This window comes from Mauremys mutica, chromosome 7, assembly GCF_020497125.1.
Source record: "Mauremys mutica isolate MM-2020 ecotype Southern chromosome 7, ASM2049712v1, whole genome shotgun sequence".
NCBI classification, from domain to species: Eukaryota; Metazoa; Chordata; order Testudines; family Geoemydidae; genus Mauremys; species Mauremys mutica.
The window spans coordinates 29776351-29795746 of NC_059078.1; the positions used below are offsets into that span (position 1 = coordinate 29776351).

The window sequence follows — 19396 nt, forward strand, 5'->3', positions numbered from 1 at the left end:
CTTTTCCCTCTCCTGCTAGTTCTTTGGAGCAGGGACTGTCTCTCAGGCTGTGTTTTGGCAGCACCTTTTCCAATGGGAAAGGTTGAGGTCTGAGCAGCGCTCAGCCCAATGGGTGCCATTGCCGGGACCTGTAGATATTACTGTAATACATGCAGTAATGCTCACAGCTACCTCTGAGTTTGGGGTGTGTGTGTGTACAGCTCCTAGCACAGCCGGGCTCTGATCCCTCATTGATAGCCCTTGCTGCTACTGTACTACATCTAATCCCCAGGGATGAGAAACATTTCCCACCTCTAGAACCTAGCTGACTGTGCATACACTCATAGGGATACAACACAGCTGACTCAGGACCCCCTCTCCCCGCTTCCCAAGGCCTGTTATGTCAAGAACAATGACTGTCTCCAGCTCCCAGACTCCTCCCATCACTCCCGTCAGAGCTGGGGATTAAGGCCATGAGTCCCGGTTCTTTTAACCCCTAGACCCCACCCCCTCCAGAGCTGGGGCCCAGCCCTCAGGTTCTAGTGCGTTAAAGCCAGGGGTGCTGGGAGGCAGGACTCCTGGGTTCTATTCCCAGCCCAAGGCAGCTGTAAGCCAAACAATAAATGTGACGGATGCGCCTCTCTCACCTTCCTGTCTTTTGGTGCTTTTGAGATGCGTTGCCATGGAAATCAGACCCTGAGGGAAGGTGGTGGTGGGGGAGATGAGCATGGAATGGAAAGTGCCTTGTGCCCTTATTCCTCTGCTATCCCTCACTGGCTCCAGCCCCACAACGATCTCCCCTAAGGCAACACCAGGGCAGACTGGGGGAGGGCTCTGTGTCCCTGGCGCCCTGGGTAGCCATACTTTTCCACAATACCTGTGCTCCCCCCAACCTCCTCCGGCAAATAGAATCCTCCTTTCCACCCACTTTAAGGCCTCTTCACACTGCGCAAATAGGCCGGAGCTTTGCTTTCAGGGTGCGACTGGCTTCCCCGGAATCCCCCTCTGCTCCCTGAGGTCTCCCCTACCCTGCGTGCCAAAAATTCAGCCATCCTCACTCCCCTGCAGTGGCAAGATGCCTAGCTTGGGTGGCAAGAGTCCACTGCCTTGAGGCATCATTGACCATAGCAGAGACGGCACTAGCAATTTGGCCATAGCCCCCTGCGTCTCTCCCAGCATCTCATGTTCCTGTACGCCATCCCGCTCCATCTTTCCTCCCTACTGTTGCCAGATGCCTTGGAATTACATTTCTCTCTCTTGCATTCAGCACTGCCCATGCTGCATGCTCCCCCATGACTGGACTGTAGCACCAGTGGTACAGGCCCATGGCTGGGCTCTCAGCATCAAGCGATTGCAGCTTCCAATTGGAGAGGGGAAAAAAAAAAGGCAGTTTTTAGCCTTTGGGGTGAAAACCTGGAACATGTGGCTGATGCCAACCAGAGCCTGCAGAGAGCCTCAGCTGATTAGGTCAAGGGACGGGTGGGGGAGTGGCCCTGCGTGTAACCAATGCAGCAATGCCTGCCTGAGTCTGCAGAGAGCCTGAGCTGATTGCTCGGAGAAGGGGAGCTGCTCCAGGCATCTCAATGGGGTGATAACTCCCGCTTCTCTGGGGAACCACCAGCCCCAGCCCAGCAGGGGGCTCTGTGTATGGGGGCGGGCTGGTACTCTAACCTGCCCCAGGAGAAAGGAAGGTTCATTATACACATTTTACAGATGAAGAAACTGCAGCACCAAGAGGGGAAATGACCTGCCCAAACTCATTTAGGGAACAAGTGGCAGAGCTAAGAACAGAACCCAGGTGGGCTGAGTCCCACTCTGTCATCTTAACCATCAAAATGGGATTGATCTGGAGAGCTGAAAGGATAAATTCCTCCCTTACTCTATCTCAGTGGTCCCAGTATGGGAGGCCAGATCCCTGGGGGTCCACTGTGAATTATGCAGGCATATGGCCCCTGAGCCAGGGCTGGAACAGCATTTTCTTGCATAGAGGGAGCCATTTGTTCCCAAAATGGCATACTCTGCCCAGCATGACCTCATCTACACCGTGGCTGAGAGGTAGAGTGACCAGATGTCCCAATTTTATAGGGACAGTCCCGATTTTTGGGTCTTTTTCTTATATAGGCTCCTATTACCCCCCACCCCTCACCCCGTCCCCGATTTTTCACATTTGCTGTCTGGTCACCCTACTGAGAGGTCACGCAGGCAGGGGCATTCCTGCACTGACGGACATGTGCAGGTAGTACTGGAAATGAAAGAGGTCCAGGACATTTCATCAGCTGCCAAAGGGGTCCTTCGTGGAAAAAAGTTTGCGACCCACTGCGCTCTCTGATCTGGGTTGCTGACAGAATTCGGATCCCAGTGCATTAAAGCGGTTGAGCAGGGGCTTAAATACAGCAGGGGATTGCTAACCTGCTTGAAGTGATGCACGTGCTCAAGCAGTTTGCAGAATCAAGGCCCAGCTGCACTGGATTTAAGCACGTCCTTGAACGCTTTGCAGAATTGCACCCAAACATGTGAAACTGACAGAAGAGAAATGGGAATCATTTAGAACCCAGATGCCGCTTTCCAACTAAGCTTCCTTGCGGGGGGAAGAAAACCCAACAGTGCTACAGCTCTGTTTATTTTAGCATAAGCGGGGCTGGCTGCCTGTTTGCGTTAAATTATTTTCACACTCTGCCGCATGACCTTCCTCTCGTCTGTTATTTGAAAATGAATCGCTGGAAATTAAATTTGCACTGATTCGGGTTTTTTTTTTAAGCTTCTCAAGTTGGCAAACAGCTTAAAAAACCGTTGATAGCAAAACATTCCCGGCACTGCCGAGCGTGAGGGCGTCGCGAAGCCATGTATTACAACAGCGCAGCCAGCTCTGGGATCCTGGTTCCTATGTTTTAATTCAAGGTGGGAGAAAGGTTTCCAAGGAGCAGGTTTCCACTTGAAATCAGTGCTTCACCTAAGTCAAAGTAGGGCCCAGCGACGTGGTGATTACAACAATTTCAATGGAAACATTTCAAAATAAGTTGAATCAAAATGGAGGATTTTGTTTCGGCTTTTTCATTTTGACTTAATTTTTATCCCATTCATATGAATATATTAATAACACATGAATAGTTTACATTTATATATATATTTAGTGCTATAGAACATTTACATATTATATATAATGCATACTACAAAATGTAAGTATATATAAATGTAACCTACTCATGTGTTCTAATGGAGTATATTAATGTTATTATATGTAATATTCATATATGCTCTAGTCAATGTTTTAGATGACAATGTTTCCATGAGGTCCTTTTGATGTTTCCAAAATGAAAACACTGGGGAATTTTTGTTCTGCTGTAAATTTAGAAATACGACTTTCCTAAACCTCAGAATTTTCACGGGACAGAAATTCCATTTTCCAATGGGCCGGGTCTTTCTATCTCAAGAGGCAGGGTCATGCATACAGGACAAGGAACTTCAGCCAGACTTACAGGCTGTGCCCTGGGACACATGGACTCCGGAAAGGACTCAAGGATCCTGGTGGAAACCAGTTGATCATGAGCTCCTGGGGCAATGCAGGGGCGTAGCTCTAATGAGAGCCGGGGTGGATCAGCATGGGGCACCACGCAGGAGCAGGGAAATGGTGTCACCTCTGTCTGTGGCACTGGAGACTGGGACACTGCGCCCAGCTGTGGTGTGCACTTTGAAATATCACCATGAGAACAATCCAAGGGCTGGGAACACCCGAGAGTTAAGGAACAACATTTATTTAGTTTATCCAAGAGAAGATTAAGAGGTGACGTGATCATGATCCATTACCGATGCAGGGAGGAGATTCTGGAGAGCAGACAGCCCCTTAATGCAAAGGCAGAACCCAGCCCAACGGCTGGCAGCAGAAGCTGGACAAATTCTAACCAAAAACAAGGTGACAATTTTTAACTGGGGAGGGAGACTCACCATTGAACAGCTCGCCCAGGGCCAGGGTGGATTTTCCATCATTTGGTGTTTTTCAGTAGAATTTGGACATCTCTCTAAAAATTCTAGCTTGACCATCAGATCTGTGCTGCATGCAGGAAGGGCTCAGGGGGCCGGGAATTCTCTGGCTTGTGTTATTCACAGAATTTAAGGCCAGAAGGGACCAGCAGATCATCTAATCTGAACCTCCTGTGCAGCACAGGGCATTCAATTTGATCTAAACTCCCTTATATTGAGCTCAAAATCTTAGTCCTCAGGAGACTAACCTGTTGTGAGCCCCAGGCAGGGAACAGAACCCCGAGGGGCCCCCCCATTCCTGAGACCCGACATGGCAGGGAATTGCTGAGGTGATCCCTACAGGTGACCTGTGCCCCATGCTGCAGAGGCAGGTGAAAAACCTCTAATGTCCCAACAGGCAGAAATTTCTTCCTGACTCCCAATCTTGTGATCAGCTGGACCCTGAGACCATGAGCAAGATGTGCAGGAGGAGGAGGGCAGACTGGACATGCAGAATGGTCTCGTCTGGTCTTAAAAATAAAATTCTGTGGTTCTATGAAAAAAAACCACCAAATTAAAGTAGCAGCCTGAATGCCATAGCATCTTCCTATCCTACTCCCTTGCCTAGGGGACTAGCGCCTGCGAATGTAACAGTCGGAAAAGGCACCCAAGCCAAGAGTTTGTTCTGCTGTTTAGAGACATCATTCATAGCGCTCTTTGGCACCATCGGCATTGTGCTGTATCAGTTTAACAGTCCCCACCCTCAACACACACACACACCTCACCCCCACCGCACCTTTCCTTGCAACCTCTGAAAGAAAAATGGGAGCTTTTCAACAGCCCAAGGCAAGCAGGATTGTGGCTGAGTTACCCAGCTGGAGGAAGAGGTGAGCTTGGGAGTTCCAATGCTAGCGATCAGCAATGCCATGCCACAGCCCCAGCATGGATCTCGATCTGCAGTCAAATGTGTGGGTTAGATGGAGGAAACTGGTGGGACTCCTAGTAACCAGCCTTTTATCTTTAGTGCTTTAAAGCCAGAAATCCCAACGTGCTTTGCTGAGGAGAGCAATGCCATTTCACTCAGTTTTACAGATGGGGAAACTGAGGCACAGGGAGAAGGGCTGTGCCAACATCACATAGTAGAGGTGAGCAGATTTCCCAAGTCCCTGTCCAGTAGTCTGCACAATACTGCCTCTAAGACACCCACTCAGCCCTCCTACCACTGAGAGTTCCCTTTCCCAATATGCCCCACTTCACCTCTGCTAAGTGCTGAAGGTAGCTCCCCCCCCCCCCTTCTTGGAGGGCAAAGCCTCAGCCTGCGAGTGGAGGAGCACTCGCCAGACTGTGTATGTCTGCAGCGTTTACTCTAATAAGACGATCACACGCACACACAACATAGCCGCAGCCGCCAGGATTCCCGAGCAGATGCCAAATCCAGCATGGGCTCTTTAGCTAGCTCTGCACTCCAGGCTCAGGGAGCAGATGTGAACTGAAATACATCTATTTGCAGTGGCTCAGCTGCTTTCCAAGCATAATTCTGGGGTTGTCAAGTCCATAGATCCATAGATTTACAGCCAGAAGGGACTCTGGCATCCTGGATAGCACAGGCCAGAGAACGTCACCGAGGTCCTCTTCTATTGAGCCCAGTCACTTGTGTTTGATTAAAGCATCTTCCAGACACGATGGATTTGGAGACTCAGAGAGAAGACCCCCCCACCCCTTTCCTTTGGGAGTTTGTGCCACTGGTTAATCGCCAGCACTGCTAAAATGCTGTGCCTGATTTCTCCTTGGAATGTGTCTGGCTTTAACTTCCAGACCAGGGTTCTTGTTTGACTTCTCTCCATTAGGCTGAAGAACCCTGGGATCTTCTCCCATGAAGGGGAGAAATGTCATCCCTTGCTCTTCTTTACGAGAAGTTGAGCAGACGGGGTCTCTCATGCAAAGGCATTTTTTCCAGCCCTCAGATCACTGCGGTGTCTCTTCTCGGCCCCCTCTCCAACATCCCGCTGTCTCACGCACCACTTTTCCGCTCATCCTGAACTATAGCACAGCAGGGCCAGCATGTCTGCAATGAACCAGGGCAAGACCCGTGGCTGATGGTTACATCCATAGGCCTGAAGGCCATGCTGATCATCCCAGTGTGACCTCCTGCATACCACAGGCTGGAGAACTCCAGTAGCCATTCCTGCCTCCAGCCCAAAATGGAGTTGAGCTAGCCGCTGGGTAACATTTTTGAAGTCACTTAAGCCCAGATCCTCAAAAGGCACTGAGGTGCTTAACTCCCATTTAAATCAATGCAAGAGGAGCCAGATTCACGGTGGTACTGCACTGTCTTAAGATGCAATAGGCAGCTAATGGCCTTTACAAAAGTGCTCAGGGTAGGTGCCTGACTCCTCTGGAGAGACAGTGGAAATCATGTGCCTACCTCCCTTTGTCTGTGCAGCGCCCGGCATGAAGGAAGGGCCTTCCCACCCAGACTGATTGGAGCTAGGCACAACCTTAAGGTAAATTAAACAGTGGATTCCACAGAAAGTGGAAACGTGGGGGAATTGCTAAGGAAGAGCACAAAAGAACAGCACAAACATGTAAGGACAAAAATCAGAGAGGCTAAGGCACAAAATGAGTTATACCCAGCAAGGGACATAAAAGGCTACAAGAAGTGGCTCTTTAAATGCATTAGGACCAAGAGAAAGATGAAGGAAAGTGCAGGTCCTCTACTTAGCAGATACTCAACCCAAGTAATATTAAAAACAAGGGGGAAGGAACACAAGCCAAAACAGGGAACGAATGGGTTAAAGAATATTTCGAGATATTAGATGTATTCAAGTCAGCGGGGCCTGATCAAATTCATCTAAGGGTACTTAAGGAACTAGCTGAAGCAATTCTCTTCAAGAACTCCTGGAGGACAGGTGAGGTCCCAGAGGACTGTGGAAGGACAAACATCGTATGTAACTTTTAAAAAAAAGGGAACAAAGAGGACACAAAGAATAATAGACCAGTCAGCCTAACTTTGACGCCTGCAAAGATACTGGAACAGATTATTAAACAATCAATCTGTAAGTACCCCGAGGATAATGGGGTTAGAAGGAATAGCCAGCATGGATTTGTCAAGAACAAATCATGCCAAACCAACCTCATTTCCTTCTTGACAGTGTTACTGGCCTAGTGGATGGGGTGGAAGCAGTCGACGCAATGTATCTTGATTTTAGTAAGGCATTTGACACACTCCCAAGTGACATTCTCATAAACAAACTAAGGAAACGTAGCATAGGTGAAATTACTATAAGGTGGGTGCACAAATGGTTGAAAGACTGTACTCAAAGAATAGTTATCAATGGTTCACTGCCCAACTGGGAGGCAAAGCTAGTGGGATGCCACAGGGGTCAGTCCTGGTTCTGTTCAATATTTTCATTAATGACTTGGATAATGGAGTGCAGAGTAGGCTTATGTTTGCAGATGACACCAAGCTGGGAGGGGTTGCAAGTGCTTTGGAGGACAGGCTTAGAATTCAAAACAACTTTGACAAATTAGAGACCGGGTCTGAAATTAACAAGATGAAATTCAATACAGACAAATGCAAAGCACTGCACTTAGGAAGGAAAAAAAAAATCAAATGCACAGCAACAAAATGGGGAATAACTGGTGAGGCAGTAGTATTGCTGAGAAGGATCCAGAGGTTATACTGGATCACAAATTGAATAGGAGTCAACAATGTGATGCAGGTGCAAAAAAGACTAATATCATTCTGGGGTGTATTGACAGGAGTGTCGTACGTAAGACCTGGGCGGTAACTGCCCTGCTCTGCTCAGCACTGGTGAGGCCCCAGTTGCAGAACTGTGTCCGGTTCTGGGTGCCACACTTCAGGAAAGATGTGGACCAACCGGAGACTCCAGAGGAGAGCAACAAAAATGAGAAAAGGTTTAGAAAACCTGACCTGTGAGGAAAAGGAAAAGAAAAGAAAAAAGGAGGGGGCAGGGGCCTGTTTAGCCCTGAGAAAAGACAACCGAGTGACTGAAGAGGGGCCTGCTAAGAGGATTCCAGTATGTTATGGGCTGCTACAAAGAGGGCAGGGATCAGCAGTTCTCCATGGGCACTCCAGGTAGGACGAGCCATCATAGGCTCAGTCTGCAGCAAGGGAGGAGATTTAGGCCAGATATGAGGAAGAACTTTTGGACTCAAAGGGCAGCTAAGCTCTGGAGTTGGCTTCCCAGGAAGGTTGGACTCCCCGTCATTGAAGGTTTGTAAGAACAGGTTGGACAAACCCCTGTCAGGGATGGTCTAGGTTTACTTGGTTCTGGCGCAGTGCAGGGGCCTGGACTAGATCACCTCTCCAGGCCCCTTCCAGCCCCACACGTCTGTGATTTTATAAGTGCACAATTGCTCCTTCCAATTTGTTTAGGGTTACAGAGGGACCGAAGCCGTGACAGGAGTCTCTGCCATTTGAGCTGCCAGGAATAGTCCTGACAGACCTCCCCAACCTGCACCGCACTTAGAGAGCGCTCTCCATCCCAGCTTAAACAGTGTACGGGCCGGATCAGCCTGGCCAACCCCCAGCCCACACCCTGCTCCCACGGAGCGGAGCGCTACTCTGTGCCGTGTCAATTACCCTCTCCTTCCTCCTGCTCGCAGGCGCTAAGCGGCAGCCCAGCCGCCTCGACCCCCTTGGCTCTGTGCAGAAAGGCAGCGGTGAAGCACTGAGGCGAAGGGGAAGCCGGGCAGAATTTCGGCTCAGTAAAGCAGACGTGATTGATGGCTCAACTCCCCAACTGCCCCTGCAGCCAAAGGGAGCTCACAGTCGTTCTGCTTTGTGCTTCTATGGGCACAAAGCAAGTAAGGAGCCGGGGGTCCTGAATCCCAGCTCAGCCCTGCTCTAACCCTCTCAACAGGTGAGAAGGGAACCCAGGAGTCCTGGCTCCCAGCCCAGCCCCCATCCACAGGGCCATGCTGCCTCCCACGCCAAGAATCTAGGATTCTGCTGAGCCAGCCGTGGCCACGTCCAGGGAGGCTGCACTAATGTCTGGCTCTCCAGGGCTCTGATGTGTGGAGCAGCAGAGACCTCCTCAGAGAGTGGCTTAGGTCAGCGGCCAGGGCCCAGCCAACCCCCTCTGAGCTCAGTCACCCAGCCTGCAGGAAGGAGGGGGTCACGAGTGAGTGCTGCGAGGGGTGGGGGGGTAGAGTAGGGAGGGCTGAGAACACAGTGGGGGTGGCAGGGGCTGGGATAGGGCCCAGAGTCTAATCACACTCACTACCTGCATCTGGACTTCCTGCACTAACCCCTACCCCCACTCTCCTCCCACAATTGGAGAGGAACCCAGGAGTCCTGGCCACCAGCCCTCCTGCTCTGACTAGAGTATAGACCCCAGGAGGCCTGGCCCCCCGTACATCCCACCAGAGCTCTGGCAGGGAGTATAGTCTAATGACTACAACAAAGAGGATTTCAGCCAATATCCTGGATTCTCTTTCTGGCTTGGGGAAGGGAGCAGGGTCCCATGGCTAGAGCAGGGGGCTGGAAGTCAGGAGAACTCCTGGCTTCTGTTCCCAGATCTGTCACTGACCTGCTGTGTGACCTGGGGCAAGTCCCTCCCCATTTAGTACCTGTGTTTCCCTCCCACCCTTTGTCCATGAGATGAGATCTGGAGGACAGGTACAGTCCCTCGCTGTGTCTGTGCAGTGCCTGGCCCAACCGGGCCCTGCTCGTGGGGGGCGGGGGCTGCAGACTTTACTATAATATTATTTCCTACTCCTAGTTAATAATTAAGAGACAGCTGCAGATGCATGCGTCTCCTCCTTAATCCCAAGGGCTTTTCAATTGGAGCTGGAACCGGCTGTGTGTGAGATGGAACAGAAACTGCTGGCAGATACCAAGTTGGCGGCGCTGCGCTCCGGGCCAAGGACACTGGTCAAGGCAGAGAGCTGGCTAATTTGCCGAGCCAGCCAACCTTAACAGCACAGGCCGATAAGCCGCCCTGTTGCTACTCAGACCCAGACCACAGGGAGTCTAAGCCAGCTAGATCACATCCCAAATTCACTCAGATCAGCTCTCATCTCCCCGCCTCGCATCACTTGACCTCAGAGAACAGAATCTAGGAGTCCGGGCTCCCAGCCATCTCTGATCTAACGTCCCAGACTACACTCCCCTCCCAGAGTGAGACACGGAACCCAGGAGTCCTGCGTGGAGCACGCTGATGATGCCGTTTTGCACCCAGCAGCAGCGAGAGGGGATGTTAAATTAGCAGAAGTCACGACATCCTGGTGGGTGGCTCACGCTGCAGAGAGAAGAGATGCAAGGGCATTCCAGAGCTAGATGAATCCTGGCACGGAGTGTGGTACTGCAGAAAGACTTCATTCCAGCAAGCCGCCAAGCAAGTGGATGGACGGGTGCCTTGTGCTTAGTGCAAGCGATGCAGCCACGCCTGCCTGAGTCTGCAGAGAGCCTGAGCCGATCGCTCTGAGAGGGGTGCGAATGTGCCCCAGGTGTAACTGATGCAGGAAAGCAGGGTGAATCTGCAGAGAGCCTGACAATGGAAGAAACACTGCAGCGTATGTGGCAATCAGTTGAGAGAGTGAGGACTGCCCAGTGGTTAGGACAGAGATTGTGCCAGGGTAAGCCCCCTGGCGGGCCGGGCCGGTTTATTTACTTGCCGTGTCTGCAGGTTTGGCCAATCGTGGTTCCCACTGGCCACGGTTCGCCATCTCAGGCCAATGGGGGCTGCACAAAGCAGTGCAGCCCAAGGAATGTGCTGGCCGCAGCTTCCGGCAGCCCCCATTGGCCTGGAGCGGGGAACCGCGGCCAGTGGGAGCTGTGATCAGCTGAACCTGCAGATGTGGCAAGTAAACAAACTGGCCTGGTGGGCCACAGGCCAAAGGCTGCCCATCCCTGGGTTAGTAGCGCTAGCCTGTGTTTTGGGAGATCTTGGTTCAAATAGTTTTTCACACCCATGCACAGCTGGCCAGATGTATTTTGGGGGTGGGGGTGGGGGTAGGGATTTCACTTTCCTCTGAAGCATCGGGGATCAGCCACCCCTGGAGGGACACTGGGTGGCACAGGCCGGGCTCTGAGCAGGTCCACAGAATCCTCTCTCTAGCTGCCTGGTGGGTGGGTCTTGCCCAGATGCTCATGGTCCAGCTGGTCATCAGACTGGGGGCTGGGAAGGAATTTCCCCCAAGTCATATTGGGGGTTTTCACCTCCCTCTGCAGCATGGAGCGCAGGTCACCTCCTGGGATCAGCTGGGCATGGCTCAGCACAGGGGCCTTGGGAGACAATTTGGTCTCTCCTGTTCCCTGCCTGGGGCTCACAACCGATTAGTCTCCTGATGGCTGAAGTGCTTTGATTTAACTACTGTCTTGGGGCTCAGTACAGGGGGAATTGAACAGCCTGAGATAGACAAGAGGTCAGACTGGGTGATCCCTTCTGGCCTTAAACTATGAAGTTCCCTGCACTGCCACAGCCTGGGAGACTTTGGACCAGCCATCCAGCCTCTCTGGGCCTCAGTTTCCCCATCTGTAAAATGGGGATCATTCACTCTTCCCTATCTCCCACAGTGTGGTGAGGGTAAGTGCCTTTGAGATTGTGAGGTGCTAAGTCATTATGGTAACAGGTGTCCAGGTAAGCACTTAAGGTAGGTTATAAATAAACCGGGCAACTGCTGCGTCAGGCTCCATGGTACAGGGCCGCTTGTTCTAATAAGTGGCTGCATCTGAAAAGCTCTGGGAATCGCTGAAAGCAGGAAATTGAACCCACTGGCCCAGGGAGCAGCTAGCTAGAATCAAAGTGGGAGGCAGCGGTGTGTCCAGAGGAGCAGCCGACCGGGCTGGCTAATGAGGCATGGAAAGCAGTAGACGAGACAGCGTCTGGTCAGAGTGGGATCCCTGAATTGGGTTGGAATTAGATAACGCCACATTCGCCGCACGATGAATCCAACTGCAGGAGCAAAGAGGGAGGTTTAGACACACTCCAGGCTCCCGCTAAGCAGGATCTTGAGTGACAGCTCATTTGGAGACCAAAATGAAGGGAGGCAGCAGACAGAGCACTGGACTTGGAGTCAGGACTCCTGGGTTCTATTCCTACTTCTGCCACTGACCTTTGGCAGGTCCCTTCCCCTCTCCGTACCTCAGTTTCCTCTCTCCTGCTCTTCAGGGCAGGGACTGTCACTCATTGTGTGTCTGTGCAGTGCCTGGCCCAAAGGGGCCCCGAACTCAGTCGGGATCCAGACAGCACCCAGCACAACAGGAGTGCTACCAAAACACAAACAATAATCAAATGAGAGAGAATAAGCAGTATAGGTGGCTGGCAAAAAAACCTGGGGTTCCCACCAACTTTTTGTCCCGAATAAGGTCGAAAACTGAAACTTCAAAACGTTGTACAAGTGCAATTCCACAATTGTTTGTTGTGGAAACACCAAGACTTTCCCACAGATAGAACATTCTGGTGTTTCCGAAACAAAATATGCTGCTGGGGAGCTCGCTAGGCCCCAGCTTCCAAGCTCCCTGCCAGGCGGGGTGTATTCTCCAGCTCTTGGTGTCTCCAAATCCGGACTGGTGCCTTTCTGGGAGATGGTTTAGTCCAACACAACTGACTGGGCTCCATACAAGGGGAACTGGGTGAACTTTGCGGGTCTGTGTCCTACAGGAGGTCAGACAATATGGTCACGGGTCTCTCCTGGCCTTAAAAATCTATGAGCAACCTGGCTGCAGGGCACTTAATTATTTGTGTTACTGTTCACCAGTCACAGATTGGTTTAAATCTTGGAGTATCAGTTTTGCCTCCAAAATGAGCTACTCCCATTAACTGCTGTAATACTGAATATTATTATACAGCCTTTAAACACGTCCCCTTGAATTCATCTCCTTTCTACAGTGAGCAAACTCCATCTAGTCAATCTTCCCTCACAGGAGTTTTACTAGGTCTCTAATGATTCTAGTTGCCACTCTGTGAACCCCCTGTGATTGTGCGGTCTGGATCGACAAAGCGTGTGCACACCCGGAGAGCCAAGCTATCCCCCTGCTGCCCCTCCCCCAAGGGAATTCCAAGGGTCCCCACCAACACACACACAGCCCTACCCATCCAACCCTGGGGGAAGGGCCTACGCCACTCCTACAAAACAAATTCCCAGCACCCACCATGCCCCTACTGACACCCCCACCATTCCCAGCACACCATGCCCAGGCAAGGATCCTAGCCCCCAGCCTTTCTACTCCCCAGCCCAGTCAAGAGAGCAGAATCGGCGGGGGCTCTCACAGTCCCTCCTCTTCTGCTGCCAGCTGGCGGGGGTGGGGGGGGGGCGTATCCGTGCCAGACTCTTTTGCAGCGATCCCCAGTTGTTAGTTTGAGTGGCAAGAGCTGTCGCGTCGCTAGGAAGGGAACGGGGAGTCTGAACAGCCGAACGCCCACGCCCGGGGTTTGAATGGAGCAGCCTGTCATACAGACGGAACACAAGCGCTTCTGTTTATCGCCAGCGCCCCAGAGAATCTAGCACAATGCCAGGAAATGCGAACTGCCAAGAAGGAAACTAGCAGGTTGATCTTCACATGCTGAAGCCTCCAACAGCCAGGGATAGAACCCAGGAATCCTGACTCTCTCCTCCCGCCACCCCACGCCCAACTCTAACCCACTAACTCCCACTCCCATCCCAGAGCTGGTTCTCACCACTAGATCCCATCACTAGCTTCCATGGATCAGACACAGAGGTGGACTTTAGCACATGCTTGCCAGTGGATTAAAATGTGTCTCCAGACTGAGTTTCACGCATAGTACTGAGGACAACACCCCCTTCCACCTCTAACACACACACAGCCACCCCCACTTTCTCCTCCTCCCACATACACCCCCATGCTGCTGGCAGCAGCCGTCACTCAGGGATAATATTTCCCCCAAAGCTTTTTTAGGAAGGAAAATGAGGTTTCCCACATATAGAGAATTCCCATGGAAAGTTTCCGCCAGCCTTGGAATTGTAGATTTTTCATTAAAAACTGAAAATTGACCAGCATGAGGCCAGACGCCTTCCAGAGTTTGGAAGTTCCTAGCTGGAAACATTACAGTTCTGGGGAAAGCGTGCTGGACTGTCAGCAGTTTTCAGCCAGAAGTCTCCCCGTTTGGGGCCAAATTGTTTCTTTCCAAATTGTCCAGGTTTGGGCTGAACATTTTCGCTTTTCAATGTCAAGTCAAACTGTTCTCCAATCAAGAGCAGATCCGCACTCTGCCCTTCCCCAGCAGGGCGCCAAACAGCCTGCTCGGCCCCCACCCAGGAGCGGGGTGGTGTCCTACCTCGATGCGGCCGGTGTCGGGCTGGAAGCCACGGGAGGGGTCCTCGGTGGTGACGCGGCACTGGATGGCACAGCCATTGATGCGGATGCTGTCCTGCCGCAGGCCCAACTCTGCCAGGCTCTTCCCCTCCGCGATGTGGATCTGGGCATGCACCAGGTCCACGCTGCCAAGAGAGCGGAGGAGGAGAGCTTGTGTTAACCTTCATCTGACTACAGCAGCGCCAGTGTCCACCAGAACCAGTCCCAGCAACCCAACCTCCTCCACAGAGCCCAAGTGTCCCTGAATAACCCCCAAATGGGGCCCCTGATCCCCATAGTCTCTTACCTCACGTGGGGCCCCCAGAGTGTCCCACATCACCCACCATAGCCTCTCCTCCTCCAGTGTCCCCACAGAGCTGGGGATCTGCGGGTGCATTGATTCTGTTGCCCTTTGGGATCACACAGGGTTTTCTATCCACCAGTTTCAAAGTCATTGGCAAACACAGGCCAGGATTGGCACCCCCATTATTATACAAAAGGGGAAACTGAGGCACAGAGCAGCAGGACAGTCCCCTCCCTGCTCAGTGCCTCAGTTTCCTCTCCCATCCTTTGTCTATTGCTCTTCAGGGCAAGGACTGTCTCTCACTGCGTGCCCGTGCATTGCACAGCATGACAGGGCCCTGGGTCTGTGCGGTGTCCAGCACAATGCCCCTCTCCCGTGATCTTAGGGCCTCTGGATGTACAGAAATACTACCTACAAGCATGGTACGTTAAGCCTGTGTTTAACTGCTGTGTTGGACAGCAAAGGGATTACTCAAGCAGGTACTTAACTACAAGCTCTTACGGGACCTTTTTTAAAAGGCCGTTAGGAGCCTAAATCCTATTGACTTGCGATAGGGCAAGTAACTCCCATTTAAGCCTTTGAAAGTTGCCCTCGATGTGCTTTGCTGAACCGGGGCCACCAAGCTGGGATTTTAGCCAGTGATTGCGCTTGTGTGATGCACAAGCCAGGCCCAAATCCAGCTTGCAGGCCCCAGCCAGTCCAACTCTGAACACGCCTGAGTGGGAGCGCTCAGAAGACAGGGAGCTTTTTACATAGCCCCTCAGAGCCAAATTCAAGCATTCAAAGTCGTAAGTTGGGCCCCCGGGCCTCCGTTTCCCCTCCTGCCCTTTGTCTATTCAGACAGTGAGCCTTGGGGGCAGGATCTGTCTCTCACCGCGTGTCTGAGCAGAGCCCAGATCTCAGCTAGGGTCTGGACAGCCTCCAGCCTGGCAGGGTCCTGGTGTGTGACCAATAACACAGACTCATAATGATAAGGACTGAGGGTTTTACAGCGCCATCCAAGTGACAAGTGAGCCTTCAACGCTCAGTCAATAGGACAAACGCCTGACGAGGGCTCTAACAGACCAGCAGCCCTGCAACACGCACACGTTGTGGGGTGATCGATATTTTATGATCCATGAACTCAAAGCTGGGTTGTAAACGCAGCTGTTTTAAATGCACCTGCCTGTGACCTAACCCCAGGCAGCTCAGATCTTGCCTTTACATAGACAGAGAGATTCTGAGGGGGGAGAGGAGTCAGGACTCCTGGGTTCTCTTCCCAGCTCTGCGATTAAGGGGTTAGCACATGGGGCTGGGAGTCATGTTTCCCACTAGACCCCACTGGCCTCCCAGAGTCAGGGCTAGAACTAGGGCATCCTGTCTCCCAGCTCTAGCCCCAGGCTGGGACTGGGGCACCTGGCTATAAGAAAGGGGCTATTTTAAAACAGAGCCAGAAACTCCCAGAGTTAAGGCCAGAGGGGACCAGGAGACAGTCTAGGCTGCCCTCCTGTGTAGCACAGGCAGAGTGTCACTCAGTTCCCCTGTATTGAGCCCAGCCACTTGGGTTGCCTAAGCATCTCCCAGCAAGGCAGCCAGTCTGGAGAATCCACCGCTTCCCTTGGGAGTTTGCGCCAATGTTTAATCACCCACACTGCTAAAAACTGGTGCCTTGTTTCTAATCTGAACACGTCAGCTGCCCTGAACTCGGGCAGAAACATGAAACGCTTTCGCTCAGCGGAGAGCCACCTTCATGAATAGTGTTAGAGTTGTACCCAGAAACCCCGACCCAGTCACGGCTTCACTGGGCCTGGTGCTCCCCAGACCTACAGCGAGAGACAGTCCTCGGCCCAAAGAGCTTGCAATCTAAACAAGGAGTGCGAGGGGAAACAGGCAGGGAAACAAAGGGACTTGCCCAAGTTCAGTGGCAGGACTCTATACAGGACCCACAAGTCCTGAGACCTAGCCCAAGGCCACCTCTACTATACCACACTGTGTCTGCTGAGTCAGAGGGGTTATCCCAGCAGGCTGGGACCCCAAGGGGCTGCGGGTCAAGACTGAGGGGCACCGGCAGAGCTGTGGGGGAGCCTAGGGCTGGGATAGCAGGAGGCTGTTGGTTGGGATTGAGGGGCACCAGCAGAGCTGTGGGGGAGCCTAGGGCTGGGATAGCAGGAGGCTGTTGGTTGTGATTGAGGGGCACCAGCAGAGCTGTGGGGGAGCCTAGGGCTGGGATAGCAGGAGGCTGTTGGTTGTGATTGAGGGGCACCAGCAGAGCTGTGGGGGAGCCTAGGGCTGGGATAGCAGGAGGCTGTTGGTTGTGATTGAGGGGCACCAGCAGAGCTGTGGGGGAGCCTAGGGCTGGCATAACAGGGGGCTGCGGGCAGGGGCGGCTCTAGCGATTTCACCGCCCCAAGCACGGCGGCACGCCGCGGGGGGGCGCTCTGGCGGTCGCTGGTCCCGCGGCTCCGGTGGACCTCCCGCAGACGTGCCTGCGGAGGGTCCGCTGGTCCCGTGGCCCTCCTGGCGCCCGGGAGAGCGCCCCCCCGCGGCGTGCCGCCCCAAGCACGCGCTTGGCGTGCTGGAGCCTAGAGCCGCCCCTGGCTGCGGGTACGGACTGAGGGGCAGCAGCAGAGCTGGGGTGTGTGAGTTTGTATGGCAATGGCAGCTCAATGATGTAGCTTTGCCTGTTACCTGCCCCTCCAATCACGTCCCTCATTTTCACGGACAATGGATCCAGTGCTGCTCCCCCCGCCCCCCTGCCAAATACAGGGTGACTGACAGCACTGTTGCTGGGGTTACCACCCCAGCTGTACAGACAGGCAGAGCAGCTGGGAAACTGATGCCAGGCTTCGAGCCATGGCATGGGGAGCGTGGGAGTCTGGTCTCTTTGGAGCTGGAGGCCGGCGAGCTCTGATTTAAGCAGCTCACACTCTCAGCACGGCCAGGTGCCTGCTCTGCCAATGCAGGGGGTGCTCCATTCCCAGGGGAATCTGGAGAGTGACCATAGCCCCTAATTAACAGCCCCTTGGGGCAATTGCTGACTGCAGGGGAGGGGGCAGCAGTGGATATGATGTCCATGGAACGCTATGGGACAATGCCCCCACATTGCACTGCAAACTGCACCCCTCCCAGCTCTGCCAGTGCCCCTCAACCCTGACCCACAGCCCCCTGCTATCCCAGCCCAGGCTCCACCCCCAGCTCTGCCAGTGCCCCCATGGGGGGGGCTGCAGGTCAGGATTGAGGGGCATTAGCAGAGATCATGGGGGTGGAGCCCAGGGCTGGGACTGTAGGGGGCTGTGGGCTGGGATTGAGGGGCACTGGCAGAGTGGCAATCACAGCAATTAATTAACAATTCCACCCTGCTCCTCTAGTCACAGAGACAGATGGTGCGAATTGCTGCTATTATGGTTTATTAATCATTTTCATTTCTCCTGGCACAGGGCAGTTGCTGTTCCCAACCTCTGGACCCAGTGCCCACCCTTCGGTCAGGCAAAGCCTGAGGCATCTCAGGAAGATCCAGCTTCAGTTCTCAAAAGGGTGTTTTTAAAATTTCAGATGGATCTATTGCCTCATCACATTAGCCTGGGGAACTCATGGCCACTGGATCCCACTGCCATTCACCCTGCTTCCAAATGTAGAAATGAGGGGACAAGGAATGTGCCAGGAAGGTGGCAATTTCAGGAATGATCAACGGGGAATGCTTAAAGCTGGTGCCCCTTCATCCCAGGCTGATTGCTGGTAGCCAGGGCCTTGCCAGATTATTCCCATTTGGAGAAGAAACAGATGGTCCCATTCCGCTATTTCTTTGGTGCCATCCTGTTCATTTTCTAAGCATACAGAGAAAGTTTTGTTCCTTGAGTACAGGAGGAACAAAGAGCTGGCAGTTGCTTTGGTCTGAAATCCCTGCACAGGTCTCCAGCCAGTCCTGTGCCCAAGAAGCCCTGTCTCTCACTTAGGGTCACTCTTGTGACTGCCTCGCTCACTATTTGGCGTTCCCATCCAGACGCAGCTGCAACCATTCAGCACCCCAGCCCCAGAACCGGCAATCAGGAAACCCCTGAGACTACACAATTTCGCTTCTGATCAGCCTTGCCTCATAGAGCACTGCCTTAGACTTCTCCAGCTCCTCACTTCAAAGAGGAGATTAATTGCTCTTCCTTCCATTTAGCCTGAAAGGCGCTTAGCATACCTATCAGCTGTAGCCAGGCCTATAAATCAAAGGCCTCCTGGATGGCAGCTATTATCACCTTCCAGTGTTTAGGGCTGGTCTACACTAAGGGGAAAAATCGATATAAGATACGCAACTTCAGCTACGTGAATAACGTAGCTGAAGTCGAAGTATCTTATATCGATAACTTACCCGTCCTCACGGCGCGGGATCGATCTCCGGGGCTCTCCATATCGACGCCGCCACCGCCGTTCGCGGCGGTGGAGTTCCGGAATCGATATAAGCGCGTTCGGGGATCGATATATCGCGTCTAGATGAGACGCGATATATCGATCCCTGAAAAATCGATCGCTACCCGCCGATACGGCGGGTAGTGTAGACGTAGCCTAAGGACACACCACCAAACCGGCTTGGGGAACTCCTCACTACAAGATCCCTCTGCTATTCACCCTGCCTCAAAGTGCTAGAATGAGGGAGACCATGGCAGGGGCGCTGGAATAATGTGTATAGTGGGGGTGCTGAGAGCCATTGAACCAAACTGTAACCCTGAATATGATGGAAACCACTTCAAGCCAGGGGGTGCTGCCACACCCCCAGCTCCCCTAGTTCTAGCACCTCTGGACCATGGCCCACAGCACTGTCTGATCATTGCTTTGTGCTCCCCCATCTGGAGCTTCTTGTCTTATACTTAGCCCAGAAGCTCTTTGAGGCTGGGACCATCTTTCCATGC

The 19396-nt window shown here is 52.7% G+C and overlaps 1 protein-coding gene across 7 annotated transcripts in view; it reads right to left on the reverse strand.

The window, feature by feature from the left end:
- PC (pyruvate carboxylase) overlaps nt 1-19396 on the reverse strand; it is a 229762-nt gene that overhangs the window by 68262 nt on the left and 142104 nt on the right. For all 7 annotated transcript variants that reach the window (XM_045023189.1, XM_045023191.1, XM_045023190.1 and 4 more), the window contains one exon: nt 14202-14364. In XM_045023189.1, coding sequence (XP_044879124.1) covers nt 14202-14364 — 163 coding nt within the window. The remainder of the gene's footprint in view (nt 1-14201; nt 14365-19396) is intronic.